At 34.2% G+C, this 22,380-nt stretch overlaps 1 protein-coding gene across 2 annotated transcripts in view; it reads right to left on the bottom strand.

Annotated features, from left to right (window-relative positions):
* LOC136033812 (piezo-type mechanosensitive ion channel component-like) overlaps positions 1-22,380 on the bottom strand; it is a gene marked incomplete at its 3' end in the record, with an annotated part of 265,796 nt that overhangs the window by 223,756 nt on the left and 19,660 nt on the right. For both annotated transcript variants that reach the window (XM_065714725.1, XM_065714726.1), the window contains 3 exon segments: positions 5,696-5,942; positions 8,176-8,442; positions 13,886-14,005. In XM_065714725.1, coding sequence (XP_065570797.1) covers positions 5,696-5,942; positions 8,176-8,442; positions 13,886-14,005 — 634 coding nt within the window.

The following is a 22,380-nucleotide window of genomic DNA, read 5'->3' as shown; positions in this document are numbered from 1 at the left end:
TTCTTTAAATGGTTGAGGAGAAAATGTTTATTGGTAGATTCATTTGGAGGAAGATCGTCGGAGAAATGCGAGGCAAAATTTCTTTCCCGCGCAGTGACATCAGTCGAGTGAGGTTGGAAGACGAACTAGGTGTCAGCTTTCAAACTCTGTTCCAAAGATACTGGGGGTTATTCTTATCTCTTGTGTTGCTGTTTGAACTTATCTATTTTCCCAAACTCACGTTTGGTTGACTTAAACGTAAAAAAAAATACCATCCGTGCGGAGACGATCAGAGTCAGCCAAAATCAAAAATGAAGAATGATGGAGCTCGGTATCTTGCAATTCGCTACCCTCTTTCCTACCACGGTTTTGTGTCCCTATTTTGACTTTTTTGAAGGCACGGATACAGAAGAAATGACCTTAAGAGCATGCATCAACTCAGCGAGGAAGCAATCTAGGTGTAGGAGGTTCTCTTTCAGTGAAGTACATACAACGTGGAAAAGGAGTTTGATTTTTATTTGCAAAGAATCAAGTGTGTACTGAAAGGCTGAGATATTAATGGTAAACTGGAGGAGTAGATGGTTGTTTGTTAAGATGTCATCTAAGATGATAATACTGATATACTGAAGCTCTGGGTGATCAGGAGAGACAAAATCAAAGCTTATGGACAAGCTTTGATAGTGACGTGCAAGGTGATACAAAATTCTAATCAAAATGTGTTTACGGTAAATAGTCGGCACATAGAAAACAACAATACAAGACATCCTAGCTCATCACCAATATAAATATCAGTAATATCTAACAAAGAAACCATGAACTCTTTATTTACCGCAATGACTAGGCCAGTCGAAGGTCTGCCAGTTGTGATGTTTGCTGGCCGAAGAAAAAACTAAAAATTTGGCAAACACTCTAATAATGGCATTTTACTTTCACTTAAAAGATGCTAAGCAAGAAAGACAATGTCAAAACTACTGCACGGATTTTGACGATTTCTAGTTTTTCATGGGCACCATTTATATTCTGATAAAATTCTGACATATAAATTTTGAATTTGCTAGAGTTGTCTTGTTTTTTCCTTGGCCTTGGGCTGGAAGTTTCTTCTTCAAATTCACACAAGTCAAGTTAATATTCCTAGTGGTTTTTCCACATTTTACACATTTTATCTCTACTTTGCATATTTGGTCCTTATTGCTATGATCGCCAGCGCATTAACTACATCCGGTCGGATTTAAACACTCTCGAGCGAAATGTCTGAATCATTGGCAGTTGAGACACTTTTTGGGTTTCTCGATCTGTCGGGTGATATGAAATAAACAATATTTCATCTTCACTCCAAACTTCAAAGCATAATCAAGGTCGCCCTTTGTCTTAAACTTTAGCTGCACAACTCATTCATTTTCGAAGCGTGTAGCAGATATCAGACTTTCAGCCATTACGCAGATTTGAGAAACAGCAAACTTGGTGTCCATTTTATTAACAGCTGCGTACTCAGTTCTTATAAACTAATCCCAAATTTTTATACTTCTAGGTGCAGCAGCCACTGGTACAGCTGTAGAAATGTTATCTACCACGTGGACTACGAGTCCATTTTGTTTCACCTTGTTGGCACAGCCGCGTTTCTTGACAAAATCACACTGATTTGTTTTTCTATTCATATTGTTATGGTCTGACACACCACAGGAGCAGATGGAGATTGATGAGCTTCTGTCACAAGCAAGATAATTGGGGTTGGACTCTGCAAAGACGTTTTCTGTTTCTTGACCAGAAAATTTGGCATACGGATGCATTCTTTGAGAATTGAGGCAACTATTGTGGGGGGGGGAAGAGAAGGCACGTCCGATAGATCAACTATCACACATAGTGGGAAATTAACCTTTTCTTTGAGTCCGTATAGCTACCCAAAAATGGTCGACGGAAAAGAAGACGCTGGATACGATTTTTTTCTCTTCTCAAGTACGTTAACTTTTAATGCAATTTTGTACCTATCAATTGCCTGTTTAATTGGATATTTTGCAAAAAATTAATCATATAACTTTATCGCAGTAACATCATCCTTGACGACTGACAGCTACAAAAAGTTTAGCACCGGACAGACATGAATAGATCTAGCCCTGCCTAAAGTATCTTGTGCGAATAGTCAACGCGATACTCAGTCAATAATCATAGTCCATATAACACACCGATTCATCAGGAAGAACACAGGTTAAGGGTTGAAGAAGTCGGCCCAAGAAAAAGTGAAGTGCAAGGACCCAATCATCTATCCCCTACAATTTAAGGATAATTAAATAACGATGGATACGTACGGCCCCTGCGGTGGGTGCTCCCTTCTTTTGTTTGTTGCCTGAAAGACCTGAAGAGCGCTGCTAATGAAACTTAATTGCACTCTCACTGCTGACGCACCTTATGACTGCAGAACGTATATTGGGTTTTAGAATTCCGATTTTAAACAGGGCTAGTGAATAATCAAGTTGAGCCACCGTTGCAATGCTTGAAGGGGGAGGATAAAGCTAACATATCATCAAACAATGTATGCAGGGGAACTAAAAAGACACTATAGTGCCTTATGTGAATGAGCTAAAATATACAAGCTACAAAAACAAAGTGCTTTGATACAATAAATTTAGAAGCTATTAGATGGCTTAAATGTCATCTAAAAATGCTTCTCTCGCCTTGTTACCCTTCTTTTTTTACGTAGGCAAGTGACTGTAATCTCTTACCGTATGCTACATACAAATATATTGTCTATGATTCGGGAATTGCCAGCCCCCCCAGCCCTAAATATCACAAGATTGGTGTGAATATATTTCCGGCAAGTAAGGGGGATTACAGACTAAATTTTACCATTTTCTTTCCTCCAAAAAAAATTCCCTCTATGTTTATATGAAGGAACATGGAGAGTAAGGGAATTTACACACAAAAATATACTTTTTAGGATGACAACAAACTCCCACGTAAATTTGATTGTATACTTGTTATCACCATCATTCTCCATTATGGGGTCTACTTCTCCTTTTCTGCAAATGTAACAAATTTTTGGTTCTTTCAAAACCAAAAAGCAATAACCATAATAGTGCTAAATAGACCAAATGTGCTAAATTATAAATAATTTCTGCAAGGAAACCTAAAAAATACTCCCCCTAAAGATGAACGAAAAAAGCATTTCCTCAATGCTTACAACAAGAAGTTTAACTGGCAACAGAGCATAAGAATTCTTTGAATAGCCAGCTATACATTGGAATAATTTTACAGACTGGGAAAATATATCTTTCCGTTTTGCCAGATAAAACAGTAAAACTCTTTGAAATTGGGCATTTGATGGTATAGTTTTTATCACGATCATTCTCCTTTTTGGTCTTTTTCTCATTTTCTGTAAATGTAGCAAATTTTCAAGAAAAAATTTTTGCAGATAACTTTAAAATTTATGATTTATTATAAATCATGTTCAATATAAAAAGCCGATCCTCGCAATATATATATATATATATATATATATATATATATATATATATATATATATATATATATATATATATATATATATATATATATATATATATATATATATATATATATATATATATATATATATATATATATATTTGTGATTTGGTAAAATTTATAATATTTAGTTTACCTATTGTTGCTAAAGGGAGGGATATATTAACAGGATAAGCTTGTTTTGGTTTTACTTGGTTGTTTTACATTTGCTGTTTTTTTCATAGACATGTATTTTGGGGGTGATACCTGATGCGGGGATGCCATGGATATTCTGTGGTAGCCACAACACTGTGCTGGGTAGAGAATTTAGAGTGGCGAAACCCTATATAGGCCAGTGTATTCTCCTGATGAGCCCTTATGTTGGGTGTTGCCTCTGAATTATTTGTCTATATTATTTTTTCTATGGTTTGGTAAATGACGACTTATACTTATTGACGACATGACTGCCTGTCCATGGATTATTCTTTATGGTTGATTGTGTGTGGCTATGCTGTTTGACCTATGTGATTGTATGGATGAGTAGGGTTAAGGCCTCATTCAAGTGCTGGTCTATATTAATCACTAATTTAGGAAAACAGTCTTCCTTTTCTCCTTCTGTCTCCTTTTTTTTTTTTTTTTTTTTTTTTTTGTGTTTGTGCTGTAGCATTGGTGATTTCTCTTTTCATGATATATATATATATATATATATATATATATATATATATATGCGAGGATTGACTTTTTATATTGAGCATGATTTATGATAAATCATAAATTTTAAAGTTATCTGCAAAAAAAAATTTAGGAAAAAAAAATTTCATAATTTTTTTTGCAGATAACTTTAAAATTTATGATTTATTATAATGTTATCAAGAGTCGCTCCTTACTGACAATTTTGTATATATACGTATATATATATATATATATATATATATATATATATATATATATATATATATATATATATATATATATATATATATATATATATATATATATATATATATGCGAGGATCGGCTTTTTATATTGAGCATAATTTATAATAAATCATAAATTTTAAAGTTATCTGCAAAAAAAATTATGAAAAAAAAAATTTCAAATTTTTTTTTTTTGCAGATAACTTTAAAATTTATGATTTATTATAATTTTATCAAGAGTCGCTCCTTACTGACAATCTTGTAAACACGAACTGTTATAATATTCAAGATAAAATTTGTTTAAACGGCCATAAAAACAAAGTTCCTGTTAAAACTTGTTTCCCTTCTCCCTGGATATTCCCTGAAGACACTCATGATACTGCCCTAGCCCCCCCCCCCCTTCTCTCTGCATTTCGTTCTGGAAAGCATACGAACTGTAATCTTTTATGTTTCTAAGGAAAAATCGTTCTTTGATAAAAGGTGCAGATCACCCATATGTCAAGAGCAGATACCTGTCAAGAGACTTGAAAAATCTGGGCCTTAAAATGTAATTTCTGGGTCATCAGGCCTGCCTCATCTCCATTTACATAATGACCTACCAGCACTCCTACACAATAGCGTTTATGCAATCATGCAAAAAAGCACGTAATTTTAGAAAACATCAAGTCAGCGAATATGTTACTTAAATATAGAGAAAGTTCACCCGGGTTGATACGAGGTATCTTAATGATTTTTGTAAATAATTAATTTTAGCGTCTTTTTGGTCTATGTTTTGTTGCTGTAATTTTTTCGCTTGTTTTGTGTGTGTCACCATGGTCCAATTGGGCTTTCGTGTGAATAAATCTATCTATCTATTTGTATTTCTATATTTAAATGAAGATTTAAAATAAGTTTCTTAAATTATCGTTTGTTTTTAATGGAACTAAGTGACTCTTAGGGAACTAATGCATCGTCACACGGCGTTATTGCTTCTGATACTGAGGAGCTTAATGCGTAGTTTTCAAACAATTTCGAATTGATTTCCTGTGTCAGTGTTTTCAATTGATGTTGTTGTTTGGCACATATGCAACTATACTGGAGCCTATGCACAGGGAGAAGGTCATTTAAAATACCAAACAAAAACATAATGTAAACTTAACTAGTTTCTTTCGATGAAAAATATTCAGGCTTGGCGGAGGGACGCTCCCCTCCCACCCAAAGTTTCATTATTTACGCAGCAAAATGATTCAGTCTGTTTTACTTCGTTTTTTCTTTCTCATAACATAACATTTTCTTGTAACATCTAACGTTTAAAAATAAAAAGCATCAAATAGTAAGTTACCTCGCGGGTAGCCCATCTGGTGGCATCAGCATCTGAGAGAACTGCATTTGATATGCAATTAGAAAAATACATTGTACTTCTGAATATACCATTAAAATTCGACAAATCCATCCATATGGCTGACCAAAGGGCTTACCATATGCCCACAAAGTAGATGAGGCCACAAAGATAAGAAAATGGGGTGCAGTCAAAATTGAAGGCCGTAGTGATGATACCCAAATTTGAACAAAAATTACAACAAGTGGAGCTAAAAGCAAAACAAAATTACTTGGCGATTTAATACTAAACATTGCAGCAATAATTCCTTTTAAGGTACCAAATCGAATGAACAGCAAGAAAAAAAGAACAAAAAAATAAAATACATTACTAGTTAAGAAAATGTATGACAGTCCGATAACATCCAGAAAAGCAATGGTTTAAACTATATTATATGAATGATTTGTTATTTGGAATTAAAAAAAAAACATATAAGTATAGTGTCCCAAAAAAGCAAATTAAGCTAAAAAAAAGCAAAATTAATTAAATAAACTCTCATTAATAATTTTACGATTTATTCTGTAATAAAAAATTGTCCTGGCTTTCAGCCAACTGAAGCCAAGGTACTAGCAAACAACTATATTTATTTCTGTACACATTAGATAAAGGAAACTTTTTTACCTAAAAATAAGGAGCAACAATGAAACTTAAAACAAACAAAATTTATTCTGGATATGAGGGTGGCATCCCTTTCCTCAATCTCTTTTTTGTTGCCATAATTTTTTTTAGTGCTTGAGACGAGCTTCCTGTTCCAATCCAACGGCCGTTCTGTTTTAACAAGTTGTCTTAAAAAAAGAATTAAGATAAAGATTTCAAACTTTAGCGTAAAGAGTGAGCAACTGAGGCAGCCCCCTTCATATACGGAGTAATTTCTGTTCGTTTTAAGTTTAAATGTTGTTAAATACTTTCAGCTGAAATAAAAAAAAAATTTCATTTTGTTTTCTGGTCCTTTTTTAAATCCTGACCAGACCTAACTAAGATTTGATGTGAGCTATCACTCCCACAAACCCCGATTCTGATTTCTTGCTGTTAAACTGCATGTTTTAATAATTGTAAATTGATTGGTGGTGTTCTGCTTTCTCAGTTTTTCTGCCCACGAATTTAAATGTTAGAGTGTAATCAAACTTTTGAGCAAAATTTGAATATTTAATCAAAGTTTCCGATGAAGAGTAATTTTGTTGAAGAAGTCCTTAATAATGTTTTCACTACAAAAATTCGAGCGGATGAAAAAGGGATATTATTGTTAACATCTATAAAACTTATGTAAGATTTTTCATCTTCTACGTGGCTGAAACCAACGCGGCCTCTAAAATCTCTAAGGCCCTCTGTTGTTTACATACATTGAAACATTGTGTGTAAATACGGAAATATTGCCATTTCAAATCAATGAATACAAAGCTCCTGCTATCAACTGCCTGCCCCCAAGATATTCCATGGCGAGGCTCATGATGCCCCCCTCACCTCTTCCACCTCTTTTCTGTTAGGTAAGCGGATATTATATATGTTTTGCAACACTATTGTTGCAATTGGAGTAGCACTATTACTCTCTTCCCCAGCTAGCAAAAATAAAAAAAGGGGCAGACCTAAATTTTTCCAGGAATCTAGAGGGACATCCTCCTCCCAACAAATCATTCTATGTTTATCCGAAGTCTCAATAAGAGCTAGGATATCTGGGCATAAAAAGGCACTCTTTGAGGTGTTTCCCCCCCCCCCACTACAAAATGACCCACCACCCCTCCATCATAATAGCTGATGCTCAATTACAGATTACTGTGAGTAATTTTATTTATAAAATATGAAGCATATTAGACTAATACTAATTAAATAAAGCCTTAAAAATAAAAATCATAAAGATTTTTTTGCATTAAAATCGGAAGAACTCCACCTCAACGTCATTATTCAGGCTGAATCTGAATACACACATATTAAAAATCAATCCCCCCCCCCATAAAAAACTCACAAACATACACACACATATCTCTTTCTACACTTAACTGAAAGTTCATGGAGATTTGGTTATTGGAATAACATCTTTAAGAAATGTACCCTCCCCCCTCCACCTATTCAATGACACACCGCACCTCCTTCGTGATATTTGATGTGCAATTATATATATTACAAAGGATTCTTTGACGGAAAAACAACTTGATCAACTTGGTTAAACTAAGCAATAAGATAAACGTTCACATTTATTTTCTCAGGCTCATAGCCATTGATGCTAAAATCAAAATTAATGAAATTTACATGTTTGGAATCAGCGAAAAAAAATCCAACTCTTGTGATGTATCAATTGTTATCAAAGCAAAGCTTCCTTTTCTTAGAGCCTCGATTACTATTGAACAGAGTCGCTCCTTACATACAGTTTGTAACTACAAACTGTTAGATGCGCACACAAATTCCACAATGGTGCGTACTTAATTTTAACGAATAACAAGTAAGTGTACCTATTTTCTTCATTCTCTCTTCTCTTTCAGCCTCTTCAAACTCAATATCTTCTTCATTAAGTTCATCGGAAATGTCATTTTCTTCAGCTTGTTTCTTCTTTTCTTCCTCTTCAAAAAGTTTTTTGTGTTTCTGCACAAGCAATAAGACAGATGAACTTACTAAAAGAAGTAGAACTTCAGGTGCAACATGGCGTATAACCTCTATGGCATCTAAGTTTTGGAGTTTGACGAAACCAAAATGGCGCAACATTGACTCTTTGAAACCACCTAGTAAGAAAATTAATTGACCATGAGCAAAACAAAGGCAAAAGAAAGGTTATACAAGGAAAACAATTTCATAGCTATATTATTAAGAAATCGTTACAATATAGTAGTCAAGACCAACCACTCAGGGACCAAGCGTTGCTGGATGAAAAGAAAGACAGTTTTTTAGAACTTTCATTTGATCTTATCAACCGACCTTTTTTAATAATTATACCGACTAATTATTCAGTAAATCGACTAATTATTCAGTAAAGTGCAAATTATTTTCTGGCCTTGAGAAGGCATAGGTGTTTTGAGCCCTACACATGTTAATTTCTGCATCGTCTTGTATTTGACTCGGTTATTTATTGTAGTATCCGTTCGTTTTGGGTTTCATTTATTTATCGATGCTGGCTTGTGGTATACTTACGCCTGGTAGATTATTTGATTGGATTTTTGCTATTCTTTGGTTTAATGGAGTTCTTTACTTTTATTTGAAAAACTTATTTTGTAAAATATATATTTTGATTAATTTCTGTTCTTTTTATATTGACATAGCCTTTTCAGGGAAAAAGAAAGAAATAGTTTAAATTTTTTCGTTTTTTTTTTAGACTTTATAGTTTAGCCTGTTAATTGTATGCTGGAGAAAATTTTCAGTAATTTTTAAAAGCATAAGCCCTTTTACAAATCTCAACACACATAGTTGTGCTTAATTTGGTTTCATATCTCCTCTAGTTAACCTGAAAAACAAAACTTGATACCATTCGCAAAGAAAACTGTCTGCGCTCTTTGACAGTGTGTACACACTTACTCTCTTTTGATTTGGTCAGATATTAAAAGCAGAAGTAGTAATAGAAGTAGCCACGAAACTTTGAACTTAATACCTTCAATCATTCTTGGGATACTGCTGAGATGCCTTATTGGGAAATAGCATTAAAAGAGTGCATTTTGATTTAATCTTAAAGCAACATATATTTTTTTTAAATATAATGGGCAAATTGCATAACTGTGGGGGGCTGGCTTACGCAACAGGCCAAGTTCAGTTCAGTCTACTTTATTTATAAATCAAATATATTTAACTAATATGCAATTACTCTCCCAAAGAAAGATCCAAAAAAGCACTTGCGACGAGGTGGTTACATAAAATTTATTTTATAACTAATAATTCACTACAAACGAAAAAAAAGCAATAGCAAATAGCAACTAATCTCTCATCAACTCATCAATAATAATAGCCAATCTCATAACAATGAACAGAAAAGAGAGAAAAAAAAGAAAATAAATAAATAAAAGAACAATAAACCTTGGCCTAGCAAATCCCTTTTCAATTTATTTTTTAAAAACCCCAGGTGCAGAGCCGTCCGAATACTCTCTTGAGCAGAATTCCACACGTCAAACCTCGAAAATCTAGTAGGGAAACCAGCCCTGGTTCCACTTCTGTGCAGGATGGCTAAATCACTAGCATGACGCGTTACGTAATGATGTAAAGATCTATTTTCAGTAAAGTAATCCCGAACAACATCAGGACTTACATTATTCCATCATTGATGAGTAAAGATCTCAACTTGGTACTCCCGTAGCTGCCCTATATTCAGCACTTTCAACTTTTTGAAGCAAGCTGAATTATTGTGTTCACCTTCAACATATCCACCAATAAAACCTATTGTTTTATTTTGAAGAATCCGATCAAGCTTAAAATTCACATAAATATTCCTTGCCCATAACATACAGCCATACGAAATAATTGGATGAATCAGAGCGTGATATAAAAGCAAAAAAATTCTTAGAGGTAAAATTTTTTAAAGCGTTCAATTGCTCCATGGCTACAGGCAATCTTTGTTGCAACAACATCACTGTGGCGTTTCCACGAAAGATTAAAATCAATGCAAAAAGATAAATAATTGATTTTCTAAATCTGAACTATATGCTTATTATCAAACAGAATTCTATCATTAATATCACATGGCTTGCCTACTCTAGAATATAAAATGAAATTATTCTTAGAAACGTTAACTGATAACAAACTCAATCTAGTAAAAACATGGAAATATCTCAAAACGCAATTCACTTTCAAGACAAGGCTATCCAAATAATGACTAGAAAATGCAACTGTAGTGTCATCAGCAAATGACGTTAAGCAACAGTCTGAAAGATAAAACCTCATGCTATCCACGTAAACTAGATAAAGAAGCGGACCAAGGACCAATCCCTGTGGCACACCACATGAAATTTCATAAGCGAAAGAATACACATCATCAATACTCACTTTAATAGGCCTCCCGCGTAAATAAATTTCAAACCACTTCAGACATACTCCTTTAATACCCAAGCATTCTAATCTCTGCAATAAAATTCCAAATCTTCTGTTGCTTTCTTAAAATCAACAAATACTTTTAGGGGGATCTCACCTTCTTGAAAACAATTATTCATATAAATCAAGAAGATGAATGGCAGCATGACTAGTTGAATGACCCTTTCTAAACCTGAATTAGGAATCACTGAGTTGGCCATGTTTCGTGAGATAGTCATATAGACAAGGATGAATCACTTTTTCTAAAGTTTTTTAAAATACAGGTGGCATCGAAATCGGTCTCCAATTACTAGCATCTTACCTGGCACTTCCCTTTATAAAATGAAATAACTTTAGCTTTCTTCAGCACTACTGAAAAGGTCTTTGCTTCCAGAGACAAGTTGATATTACGTAGGATACATGGTCAAAGCAAAAGCTTATTACTGACCTTCATCCGAAACAGAACATTGCTGCACATCACGTTCTTTTGCCGTGGAGGCTGACCAACGGTTTCAGGGTCACAGAGATTCATAGAGTTCACCCATTCTATCAAAAACCATATATCAAGACGCTTATTGAGATCTTTGTCTTTAAACTCTCGTCCAGTGGAGACAAAACAAAATCGGGCCTATTTCGGGTTGCAAGGGTCAACACAACAAAGAGTTTTCAATAGTTTTGTCTTCATTGAAGTTCCCTTGTCTCTGTTTACATGCCTGTTAAGGTTAAGCCAATACTAAAGAAAGAAACGTGTCGTCCTGGTTACGCGTGTGATGTACTATACAACGCAACGACAGAATATTGTGTCTTCATTTAAGTCTACCAGGTCCCAACTACATAGGCTACACTTAATTTCAAACCTTTCGAGACAAAACAAATTTAGGTCAAACTTTGGGCGTCATGAGCTGAGAGCCTATAATCAAAATTAGTTCCATTTTTTTGCACAAATTAAGTTTTCATTCTTTAAATAAAATTATGTTTTGTACAACTGTGTTTATATGAAATCAATTTAAAACAAATGGACTTGAGCATTGTTTTTTTTTAAATAGCTATGACTTGGAATTAGGAATCAAAATGAACCGAAATTACTACCCTTTTGAATTATCTTATTTTTGACCCAATTGCGATTGTTCTAGTGTTCATTTAAGCAAAACTAGTCTAAATTGTATTTCAAGAACAAGTCACAGCTGGCAACATGTGATACAGAATGTAGAGAGGGAGGAGTTTATAGGATAAATGTACAAAATGGTGTACTTACTTTGGAAGTCATGAATCAGTGCAGCCTTATTTTTTCTGGCAGCCCTTATTAAGATTTTCCTGTTGTCTTCATTTAATTTAAGGCAATAGGGAAAACTCTCTTTTTTGTTTTCAAAATAAGCACTCAGAAAAGTAATTCTTAGTCCCTTTTTGGCCATATTTGGCTAAAGATATTTCTTTCTACATAAGGCTCTTTCTGGCCCCAGGACTTACGGCTGCAGGTTTCAAAATTATCAGAACAATAAGTCTGTGGGCAAATCTAGACTCCCTAAAATCCCTTCCTCTAAAAAAAATGCATTGTTCTCTTAGCCCAGGTAACGTTCATAGACAGTTTTGAACAAGCAAATCAAGTTATTTTTTGTTGGCCTTTTTCTTACTAATTTTGGAGAAGAGAAAGGAACACAAACTATAATTGCCCATACACTGTAGGTTCCACATAGTCGATGAACATATGGTGTTAGTTTTAAATATTTTCATTCAGGTGGAACTGTTTATTGGCCCTTTTAGGTCCAATTTTTAGGTGAATAAATTTTTGGGTGTAGGGGGGATGGGAGGGGTAACAACGGTCCCCTTTTGCAAAGAAATTTGAAAAAGAAACAAAAGAAAAAGTCTTTTGACTGATTTTAAGGAAGTTCGTCTCCCAAATTCATATTTGTACTCTAGGATTCTCTTTCCCCAGGACCTCTCGAGTGTAAGATTATAGGCTTTCTCGAGGAAATTTTGGTCTTTTACGGGCTCCTTTTTAGGGAAATCATGCCAACCAAATTGGCTTTTATTCTATATGGCTCAGCTCGGCCAGGAACTTTTGCCTCCCAGTTTCAGAACTGATAAAGATATAAGATCCAAGCCAATTAGAAAAAAAATCCTGTTTTGGGGCACCCTTTTTCGGGGGGGGGGGATGCATATCCACAAACTAAAGTTTTATAATACATTACGGTTCTCTTTCCTAAGGAGCTTACAGTTTTTAGTTTAACTCGTTCCACAAAAAGTTTTATTTGCCATTTTTCGGTTGTTTGTTGGGTAACGTTTTCAGGGAAACAAATGTTGTTTTTTTTTCCATTTTTACTTCTGTGTTCTGGTCCTTTTAGCCCAAAGACTTAGGGATGCAAGTTTTGGGCCGGTAAGACGAAAATATTGTAGCTTTTTCCAGATCTTCTACTGCCTCCAACCTCCATGCCAACAAAATATATGTTCCATCTGGCCCAGGAATGATCTTTGAAAGTTTTGAGCAAGTCAGATTCCCATTTCAAATTCGTACCCTTTTTTACGTTATGAACCACATAAGTAAACAATCAATAACTTGCACAAATTACTGCCGTTGTGTCCAGGATTTGGGAGGGTGAAGTCATTCTCATTGAAAATTTTGAGCAAAATGACTATCTCAAAACTCTGATCCAACATCATAGGGAGGCAATGGGAGGGAGCTGGTTGTCCTCCAATCAATTTTGACTTTCATTGAGGGCACTCGATCTTTATATTGAAAATGGAATTGGGCCACTTCCGACGCTTTTACGACCGCACCTTCCATGCTAAGTGATTAGATTAAACGAGCAAACAGAAAAAAAAAGATTTCAGGAGATCGTAAAAAATTGTTCTTATTGAAAAGAAAAGGAAATGAGACACCTTTGAAGCAAGAAGGGTATTTTACTTAATCTCTTTAGGGTACAAGGTTTTACCAGTCCTCACACCTAAAGATGGGGGTAGTTTAGAGACGGCAACTAGAATTACAAAGAACATAAACAAAATAAAAATAACTTTTTTGTCATATGTAGCAGCTGTGGAGCCATGATAAAAAAAAATTACAACAAAAAGTGAGTAAGGTAATGGAACAAGCACTTAACTATGAATACTTTTTTCAGCTTGAAATGACTCAAAAGAGGTTGCAGAAAAGGCACCCAAAAAGTAATAATTGTATAGACTTACATAGTTCTAAGCTTGATGAAACTGCTTCTGATGACAGCACAACAATATTGAATATAAGCTGAATTATTCCGAAAAACAGAGCAGTTCCAGCTAGTAATTTTACGTAGATTTTTAAGGTACCTAGAAGTAAGAATACATAATCATGCATTGATCAAGTGACACGGGGAAAAAGGGATAAATATGAACATTTATAGTTCTAAGGAATGTGGAAAATAAAATACTAAGCTTGTTATTGATAAATCAACCACTTTGTTTCAAAAAATATATTTTATAGATTTTATTGACGCAGAATAGACGTTTCTATGCATTGACGCAGCCAAAACTGTAGGCTGAGAAGGTCTTAAAGAAAAGAGCTTCCGTGCTTTAAAATAAAATGAGCACTTTTGAGCTCTTCAAATATTAACAACAGTTACAACATATTTTGCTATATAAAAATCGAGAGAGTTAGGGGGGGCACCTGCATGTAGTTTTAGAAGGAGTTGTTGCTATTGGTAACAAATAGTATAAAATAAGGCAAAAAGGATAAATGGAATACGGTAGATCCTATCATAGTTGTGGCAGCAGCTATAATAGAGTAACGAGTGAACCACCACCCATATGAATTAAAATTAGACATCAGCTCTTTTAAGCAATTAAATAAAAAAACAAATTTTTTAACTGAAAATAAGGAGCGACATTGAAACCTAAAATGAACAGAAAGTACTCTGTATATAAAAGGAGCTGTTCCCTCCTATACGCCCCGCTCTTTACGCTAAAGTTTGGCTCTTTCTCTCAACTCTACTTTTTAAAACAGTAAAAACCTTAGCGCAAAGAACGGGGCGCTGAGGAGGGAACAGCCCCTTTCTTCTTTTTTTTGAATTTTGGCTCTCCGCACATGAATAATTAAAACGAAAATTGCCTGTTTTTTGGGGGCTAAATGGCTTTCTCTTAGTTTTGATTGAACCATTTTGAGAAAAAAGGGATGGGGGACCTAGTTGCCCTCCGATGTTTTGGTTACTTAAAAAGCAACTATAACTTTTTATTTCTTACGAACGTTCTTATTAAAAAAAATTTATCCGTAACTCACGAATTAAGTTATGTAACGAACTTCTATATTCGTACATTTTTATTACGTATAAAAGGGAGCTTGCCCCCTCATTAATACCTTGCTCTTTGCACTAAAGCTTAAATTTTGTCCTAATTCTTTCAGAATGACCCCTGAATCACAAAGATCGTAGAATAAATAGTTGAAATTAGTAAAAATACTTCAGCGTAAAGAGCGAGGTATTTAGGAGGAGATGATCTCCTCATATGTGTAATAATTTCTGTTCGTTTTAAGTTTTAATGCTGTTCCTTACTTTCAGTTGAGAAAAACTTTTAATATTTATTTTTTCATTGTTTTTTTTTGTTTTGAATAATGCTAGAAAATCATGTGTCCTCTTCATGGAAATTCTCTTTCCCCATGAAAATTACTCCATGCGAAGATCCTCCCACAAACAAATACAAAGTAGAAACAATAGGGAAAATCTTTTCAAGACAGTGGAAATCAGTTCTGTGAATATTTCGGCCCTGTGTCCAAGGGCCGTCTTCAGCACAATACGAGAAAAAGAAAGTAAATATGTATATATAAATAAACTTACATTAAATTGTGAGAATTAAAACTAGATAATGTTATTTAAAAACTTTTTTAAAAACAGCCCTAGCATCCTTACTTCAACGAAGTTCAACCAGGACTGACAGAAAGAATGAAGTGAGAATAGAAACTCATTCAAACTAAAGAGAACAAAGTGATTAAATGCAATTTCTCAGAACCAACCTTGCTTTTTTAGCAGCCTGTCTCAAAGGCCTTTTCGTAGCTGGTTCAGTACTATTATAAATCGGTTTAGTAAAATATTTTGTTAGATCGTTTTTAATTAAATTTGAGTATAAAGAATTTAGGGTAGTATTCCTATAAGTCCCTGTTCAAAGAATGTTGAGATTAATTTCGATTGATTCTCGAAGCACCTGTTTTATCCCCAAATCATTACTAATGAGTGGAGATTTTTCAAAAAGTATCGTGTGAGACGGATTATTAAATGTATGCCAACCTAAAGCAGAATCAAAGGAGTTGTTGGAACTATTAGAAATTAGTGCCTTGTCTATGTCTTTTTTATGCTGTTGTAACCGTTTTTCTAGATTCTGATGGGTCCTGCCGACATAGTAATTTCCACAATCACAGGTTATTTGATAGACCCCTCTTTGGCGAGTAACTGGGGTCTTATATTTACCTGAATTTAAGAAATTAATGATTTTAAAATTATTAGTAAAAACTACGTACAGATTATTTTCTGTGCAAATATTTTTTCACAAAAAATAAATCACTTTGTTCTCTTTAGTTTTAATGAGTTTATATTCTCACTTCATTCTTTTTGTCAGTCCTGGTTGAACTTCGTTGAAGTAAGGATGCTAGGGCTGTTTTTAAAAAAAAGTTTTTAAATAACATTATTTAGTGTTAATTCTCACAATTTAATGTAAGTTTATTTATATATACATATTTCCTCTCTTTTTCTCGTATTGTGCTGAAGACGGCCCTTGGACATAGGGCCAAAATATTCACAGAACTGATTTCCACTGTCTTGAAAACATTTTCTCTATTGTTTCTACTTTGTATTTGTTTGTTATGGAAAGGCAGTGTGGTCTTCGTCACTACTAAATAAAAAAAAGTTTTTTTTAACTGAAAGTAAGGAGCGACATTAATACTTAAAACGAACAGAAATTACTCCGTATATAAAACGGGTTTTCCCCTCCTCAATCCCTCGCTCTTTACGCTAAAGTTTTTAATTGTTTTAAAAATTAGAATTGTGGCAAAGAGTCAAACTTTAGCGTAAAGAGCGAGGGATTGCGGAGGGGAAAACCCGTTTCATATACAGAGTAATTTCTGTTCGTTTTAAGTTTTAATGTCGCTCCTTACTTTCGGTTAAAAAAACTAGTCTTTTTTTTTAAATTTAATTTCTGGACGTTTTTGAATAATGCATGTTTGATTTTGGCTCTCCGTACATAAAATATTAAAATGAAATTAGCATACTAATTCTCTTTTTGGCTAAATGGCTTTTGAGAAATAAGGAGTGGGGAAGGAGGCGTAGTTGCCTTCCAATTTCTCGGTTACTTAAAAAGGCAACTAGAACTTTTAATTTTTAACGAACGTTTTTATTAGTAAAAAATATACGTAACTTAAGAATTAACTTACGTAAAAAACTTTTATATTCTTTTATTTTTATTATGTATATGAGGGGGTTTTTCACCTTGTTAATACCTCGCTCTTTATACTAAATCTTAAGTTCTGTCCCAATTCTTTAAGAATGACACCTGAATCAGAAAGGCCGTAGAATTAGTAGTTGAAATTACTAGAAATACTTTAGCATAAAGAGCGATTTATTTATCTCCTCCTAAATACCTCGCTCTTTATGCTAAAATATTTTTAGAACCCCTGATATGCTTAATAATCTCTGTTCGTTATAAGTTTTAATGCTACTCCTTACTTTCAATTGAAAAATGTTTTTCATGTTTATTTTTTCATTGTTTTTTTATAGTCATGCTAGAAAATCCTGCGCCCTTTTCATTGAGTTTATCTTCCCCCATGACATATTCCTCCAAGGAAAGATACTCCCACATAGCTCCTTCCCCTCAACCTAACCACCCAAACCATAAGAATCCCACTGAAAACGTCTGTACACTTCCCAATAACCATTACTATATGTAAACACTGGTCAATGTTTGTAACTTGCAGCCCCTCCCCCAGGGACTGTGGGGGAGTAAGTCATCACCAAAGACATAGTTATTATGGTTTTCGACTATGTGGAACAAAACGGTAATCTCAAAATTTTGATTTGTTGACTTTAAAAAAAATGAGCGTGGGAGGGGGCCTAGGTGCCCTCCAATTTTTTGGTCACTTAAAAAGGGCACTAGAACTTTTCATTTCCATTAGAATGAGCCCTCTTGCGACATGCTAGGACCATTTGGTCGATACGATGACCCCTGGGAAAAAAAAAAAAAAAACAAAAAAAAAAAAAAACAAATAAACACGCACCGGTGATCTGTCTTCTGGCAAAAAATACGACATTCCGCATTTTTTGTAGATAGGAGCTTGAAATTTTCGCTATAGGGTTCTCTTATATGCTGAATGCGATGTTGTGATTTTCGTTAAGATGGTGTAATTATTCTATGACTTTTAGGGGATGTTTCCCCCTATTTTCCAAAATAAGGTAAATTTTCTCAGGCTCGTAACTTTTGATGACAAAGATTAAATTTGATGAAACTTATATATTTATTTCAGCATGAAAATCCGATTCTTTTGATGTATCTTTTAGCATCAAAATTCCGATTTTTAGAGTTTCGTTTACTATTGAGCCGGGTCGCTCCTTACTATACAGTTCCTTACCACGAACTGTTTGCTTATCATTCAAACAATTATGCAAGTGGTAATTCACACAAAAAAGCACGCAGTAGCCCTTTTTATGGGTATTGGGGCTAAATTAAAAAAAAAACTGGAAAATAATAAGTATTATTCCCTAATATCATGTGAGATGATAGCTTAACCACATTATGAATAAAGCTGGCCATAAAAAAAGCAAATACAGGAAACAAAACATAAGAGAGTGGGACGTAAGTTAAGAAAGGGATTAATTGAAATACTGTTGAAAGGAAATCGGGTGTTGTTACTCTACACGAAACTGAATACCAAAAGAAAAATAAAGTGACATTAGCAAAATGTAAAAAATTCTAAAGCAGTAAAAAAAATATTTAGTGCTTCTACAGTAACTTCAGAGTTGTATCTTAGATTTGATGGTTCTCTCCTTTAATGAGCTCATAAAAATAAAATATCATTCTGACGCTTCCATGGTGCGAATATTTATTTTAATTTCGTTTCCTTTTTGGTTCAGAAGCGACCAAAGGCTCATTTAAACTGCCCTCTTGACCTTTTACATTTTGATATGCAAGCTCTGTATCACACTTGTGATGGTGCAGCGCAAAGCATGTACAGCAAAATATGACCCTAAGTGACGATTGAACCAAACTCTACCTTTGTGTTACCTTAGGATGTATCTACCAAGTTTGTGTTTTTAGATCATTTACAATGGAAATTTTGAAGAAAAGAATGGTAAGGTGAGTGAAAGATTAACCTGGACAGTGGGAAAAATATGTCTCTAGTTATCACAATAAAACTTACCACACAATGCAAATGGTCTGTCTATGATGCAGTCAATATGACCGGTAAGGTCAATTTCAAAATTAAGTTATCTCTTAGTTTCAAGTTTACTGTTAATTACAGATTTTAAGCAATCAACAACTGCTCAATTAGGCTATGAAAACATGAAATATGTGCTTCCAGTCTATACATCAACTGCCAAAAGCTAGGTCATCTCTTGATCTAACTAGTCAGGAAATTGAGTTTCTAATCAACTAGAAAATGTATCATTGAAAACTGAGATGGATGTTAAGGCCGTGATTAAGTGAACTTGAAAACATCGAGCTTCAAAGTTGAAGTTAGGTTAGCCTTCTGTCTTTTAATTCTCTTGAGACCGTCCATTGTCAAAACTTCAAATAGCACCAATTATCAAGTCTTGTCAAAGATTTTGATTGACAGCTTCCTTTGGAGATACGCTTCAGCCGAGAAATAGTAATAGATTTGGCTGCGTCTTGCAAAGCTTGGTTACCGACCAAGGGAGAAGAGCAAATGAGCAAAATGTACAAAATGCCCTCATTCATTCTCAAGTACAAAATGCCCATGTATATGAAGCTGTGACGGCATGCATAGAGTGCATTTTAAAATTTATTGTTTTCTCCACTTTTTTTCCTAGGGATAGACTATTTGAAATACCTCAGTTGATTAATTCGAAACTAAACACCGAACTAAGTTGAAAACTTTCGTCGAGGATTCTTAGAAAATCAAAGTTTTCTTACAAATTAAGTTAAAAAAAAAATTAACTGAAAGTAAGGATTGACATTAAAACTTAAAACGAACAGAAATTACTTCGTATATAAAAAGGACTGCTTCCTCGTGAACGCCCCGCTCTTTACTCTAAAGATTTTTACTGTTTTAAAAAATAGAGTTAAGAGAAAGAGTCAGACTTTAGCGTGAAGAGCGGGGCGTTGATGAGGAAGCAGCCTCTTTCATATATGAAGTAATTTCTGTTCGTTTTATGTTTTAATGTCACTCTTTACTTTAAGTTAAAAAACACTTGTTTTTATTTAATTTGTCAACGTTTTTTAATCAATGCATGTTTTGATTTATGCTCTCCGCAAATGAATAATTAAAACGAAATTTGCATATTTATTTTTTTGGCTAAATGGCTTTCTCATAGTTTTGATCAAATGGTTTTGAGAAAAAAAGGAGCGGGGAAGGAGGTCTAGTTGCCCTCCGATTATTTGGTTACCTATAAAGGCAACTAGAACTTTTTATTTTTTACGAATTTTTTATTAATAAAAATAAATTTTATTAGTTAAATATATACGTAACTTACAAATTAGCTTACGTAAGGAACTTCTGCATTCTCGTATTTTTATTACATATATGAGGGGGTTCACCCCTCGTCAGTACCTTGCTCTTAACGCTAAAGCTTAAATTTTGTCCCGATTTCATAAGAATGACCCCTGAATCACAAAAGCCGTAGAATAAATAATAGAAATTTATAAAAACACTTTAGCGTAAAGAGCGAGGTATTAGGAGGAGGTGATCCCCTCATATGCGCAATAATTTCTGTTCCTTTTAAGTTTTAATACTGCTCCTTACTTTCAGTTGAAAAAACTTTGTAATATTTATTTTTTCATTGTTTTTTTTAAATAATGCTAGAAAATCTTGCGCTCCCTTCATGGAAATTTTTTCCCCATGACAAATTCCTCCAGGAATAGTTCCCCCAGCATACCCCTCTCTTCTCAACCCCTGCCCCCAACCAAATGAAAACGCCTGTACACTTCCCAATAATCATTACTATACGTAATCACTGGTCAGTATTTGTAACTTGTAGCCCCTCCTACGGGGACTGTGGGGGAGTAAGTCGTCCCGAAAGATATAGTTATAAGGATTTTCGACTACGCTGAATAAAATGGCTTTGTGTGCACAACTTTACTGAAGGCTCCTGACTATTTCTCATTTCCAGGTTTCTTCATTGCATTGAAATAATTTATGAAAATTACACACTCTATTAACAAGCAGCTGATTATACCAGCTGGTCATTTTGGTCTCTAGGGGTTATTATCGGCGATCTGAAAAGATTCTTTGTGGCAACCGACTTGTAAAAATTTCAGGTAGCTGAAAATATTCTAGGGGACTGTTAGAAAACAGTAAAATAAATCAAAAAATGGTTCCAATCATCTTACAGGTTATTGTCTTCTGTTCATGATAGTATCAATTTTGCTCCAAAAGCAATATTCTTCATAGAGTACACTTGTGAAAAAGACCTAGACATTTTTAAGATTTCTAAGCAATTAGAGGAAGTAGAACAAAATCCTTTCAAACATTTTGTAGCATCTTCAAGAAGCTATGGCCTGATATTAAAAGCGGCATCTTCCGCCAATGAATACTTGAGTACTTTTTACATAAAAATTTTCAATTTAACATGGGATTTTCGAGTTCCATCAGTTCACTTAATCACGGCCTTAAAGGAGTGAAACTATACTTAATTAAAAGAAATATAACATAAGAAACAGGAAGAGATATCTGGCACTTGCAATGCATCCAGTATCAAAGCTTTTTGTCCAGATGCGAGTGACTTTTATGTAGCACAAGCGAATTGTCTAAGGACAGTTAACGCGGTGGGTTAAGGTAATTAGTTAACCCACCGTGCATCAAACGGCAATCTGTAAAACAAAACGTGTTGATCTCGCTTTCTAGGGCTATAATGAAAGGTGGGTTAAGATGGATAGACAACATTTAGCACAAGAAGGATGTTAGATTGACAAAGCCTATGATTTTATACCATCTATCTTGAGCCAGTTGAAAAAAAAAATGCGGGCCTGAAGAGGATTTTAAGAGATCACTAGAAATTATGCAAAGGAAATTGGACTTTAATAAGTCCAATTTCAAGGGTGGAAGTTAAGGGTGAAGCGTTGAACGGATTGGGATGGAGGAAGAGCGTGTGTAGCTATATTAGCCTATAGCTGGTTGGAGCTACAATGAGTTGTTATATGTTAAAGCTGTAACATGCAACTAGAGACACCCTTTGAGGTTGCATAAAGGTGGCAATTCAAAGTAACAAACCCCTTTGAAGAGCTTATATTAAAGAAAAATCCAAGTTTTTAGCCATAGCTTAACTATAGAGCGAGTCTTTTGAAATAAGTCAAATTATTTTTCTAAATTTCTCTATTACTGTTTCTAGAAATTATTAGCCGTTGAAAAAAAAATGATTTCAGCGATTTATGGTCTTAAAAATAGTGATTCTCAAGATCACATGAGAAAAAACAGCTTTTAAACCAAGCTCAACAATTAACGGTAAATGGGCTTTTAGAAAATAGCATCCTGAAGCACACAAATGTTAAAC

This window comes from Artemia franciscana, chromosome 12 (assembly GCF_032884065.1).
Source record: "Artemia franciscana chromosome 12, ASM3288406v1, whole genome shotgun sequence".
Lineage (NCBI taxonomy): Eukaryota > Metazoa > Arthropoda > Branchiopoda > Anostraca > Artemiidae > Artemia > Artemia franciscana.
The sequence above is the reverse complement of the archived record's forward strand: the minus strand, read 5'-3'. Positions and strand labels throughout refer to the sequence as shown.